The sequence below is a fragment of the Diaphorina citri genome, unplaced genomic scaffold (genome assembly GCF_000475195.1).
Source record: "Diaphorina citri unplaced genomic scaffold, Diaci psyllid genome assembly version 1.1 scaffold5040, whole genome shotgun sequence".
Classification (NCBI taxonomy): domain Eukaryota; kingdom Metazoa; phylum Arthropoda; class Insecta; order Hemiptera; family Psyllidae; genus Diaphorina; species Diaphorina citri.
In genome coordinates, this window is record NW_007382418.1 from 1 (window position 1) to 1,413 (window position 1,413).

At 40.6% G+C, this 1,413-nt stretch overlaps 1 protein-coding gene across 1 annotated transcript in view; it reads right to left on the bottom strand.

Moving 5' to 3' along the window:
- Nucleotides 1-77: 77 nt before the first annotated feature.
- LOC103521345 (uncharacterized protein K02A2.6-like) overlaps nucleotides 78-1,413 on the bottom strand; it is a gene marked incomplete at its 3' end in the record, with an annotated part of 9,038 nt that continues 7,702 nt past the window's right edge. Inside the window, exons 2-3 of the mRNA XM_008486454.1 lie at nucleotides 820-957; nucleotides 78-646 (exon numbers count right to left, since the gene is read on the bottom strand). Coding sequence (XP_008484676.1) covers nucleotides 78-646; nucleotides 820-957 — 707 coding nt within the window. The remainder of the gene's footprint in view (nucleotides 647-819; nucleotides 958-1,413) is intronic.

The following is a 1,413-nucleotide window of genomic DNA, read 5'->3' on the forward strand; positions in this document are numbered from 1 at the left end:
CCCTCGACGCTTTTTACGTCCTCAGCCCAATTGATTTTCATTTCACGTAACCATTCACGCCCTAATATCGTACTAACCTTAGCTTGAATGACGTTAAGTTTGGCGTGAAAAACATCTTCTCTATGTTTCACCTTAACATACGCCACGCCCTTGGGAGCAAACACCTCACCAGTGTACGTCTTGAGCTTGAGATTAGTCTTGAATATTCTCTTGTCCGGAAAATGTCGGTTGAAATCTTCGTGGCTAATAGAAGACACGGCCGCTCCGGTGTCAAGTTCCATCTCCAACGGAACGCCATCTACAAGGAGAGATACAAACATTTTATCAGTGGACCTGATTTTGACATAATCATGAGAATTAATGCAATTAATCTCTTCAGTGTCACTCAGCTCATGGTCTGATAAATTATCCACCTCATGTACACTGGTATCATTACGAGATTTACAACACTTTGCCAAGTGTCCAACCTTCCCACAACTACGGCACGTTGATTTCACGTAAAAGCAGGACCCAGAATTGTGATTTTTCCGGCCGCAACGGAAACACTGAACGTTCGTTTTTCCCGCGCGACGACCTCTGTTTGGTTCAGAATTGAAATGCTGACCGCTTTTTGACTGAGCATTCTTGACTAAACTGAATGTTTCCACTGGGATGAAAGGTTGGCTGATATTAGAACTCTCTCGTTTAGATAACTCTATAGCTGATGCCTTCTTTACAATAGCATCAAAGGTTCCAGATCCCAAATCCGAAATCTACCGCGTTAACCACTACACCACTGAGATTGCTGGGTAGTTATAAACAATTTAAACAATAACTTACCTTTATGTATTGTAACATTAACTTCCACTGGGTAAAACATCTGAGGTGTAAGAGGATCTCGCTTGCCTAGTAGTAACCATTCATCTTTCCTATTCAAGTTGTTGTTCTTCTTCACCACATAGCCTTGTACTTCTTTGCCTGAAACAGGGACAGTTTGGTTTAAAATACTCCAAATTTGAACCTCAGATACCTTTGTAAATAAAATTGTACCCATGAAGAGATGCTCTATGTTGTTCTAAGCCTGAGAGTCTGAACAAAGCACACATAAACTTGTTCTAAGCTGAGAGTCTAATACCCGATCTTAACACAGAGAGTTTTCAGTTAATCCAGAGTTTAAGAAATACTGACCTGTGTAAATCAAATGGGTGACGTCAAAGAAAACTTTGTCACTGTGGTAACTCTCAGTAATAAGATCGACCATAAATAACGCCCAAGGTTATACCTACATCACTGTGAACAGTATTGGGTATAAAAATATATGAGACCTTCGTTAGAATGTGGGGCTAAAGGGACATGACATTTCAGTCCTATTCCAGCAGGTTAAACGAGGTACATATGTTCCAGTTATATCTTACCCAGAGCTCTTATTCCAGC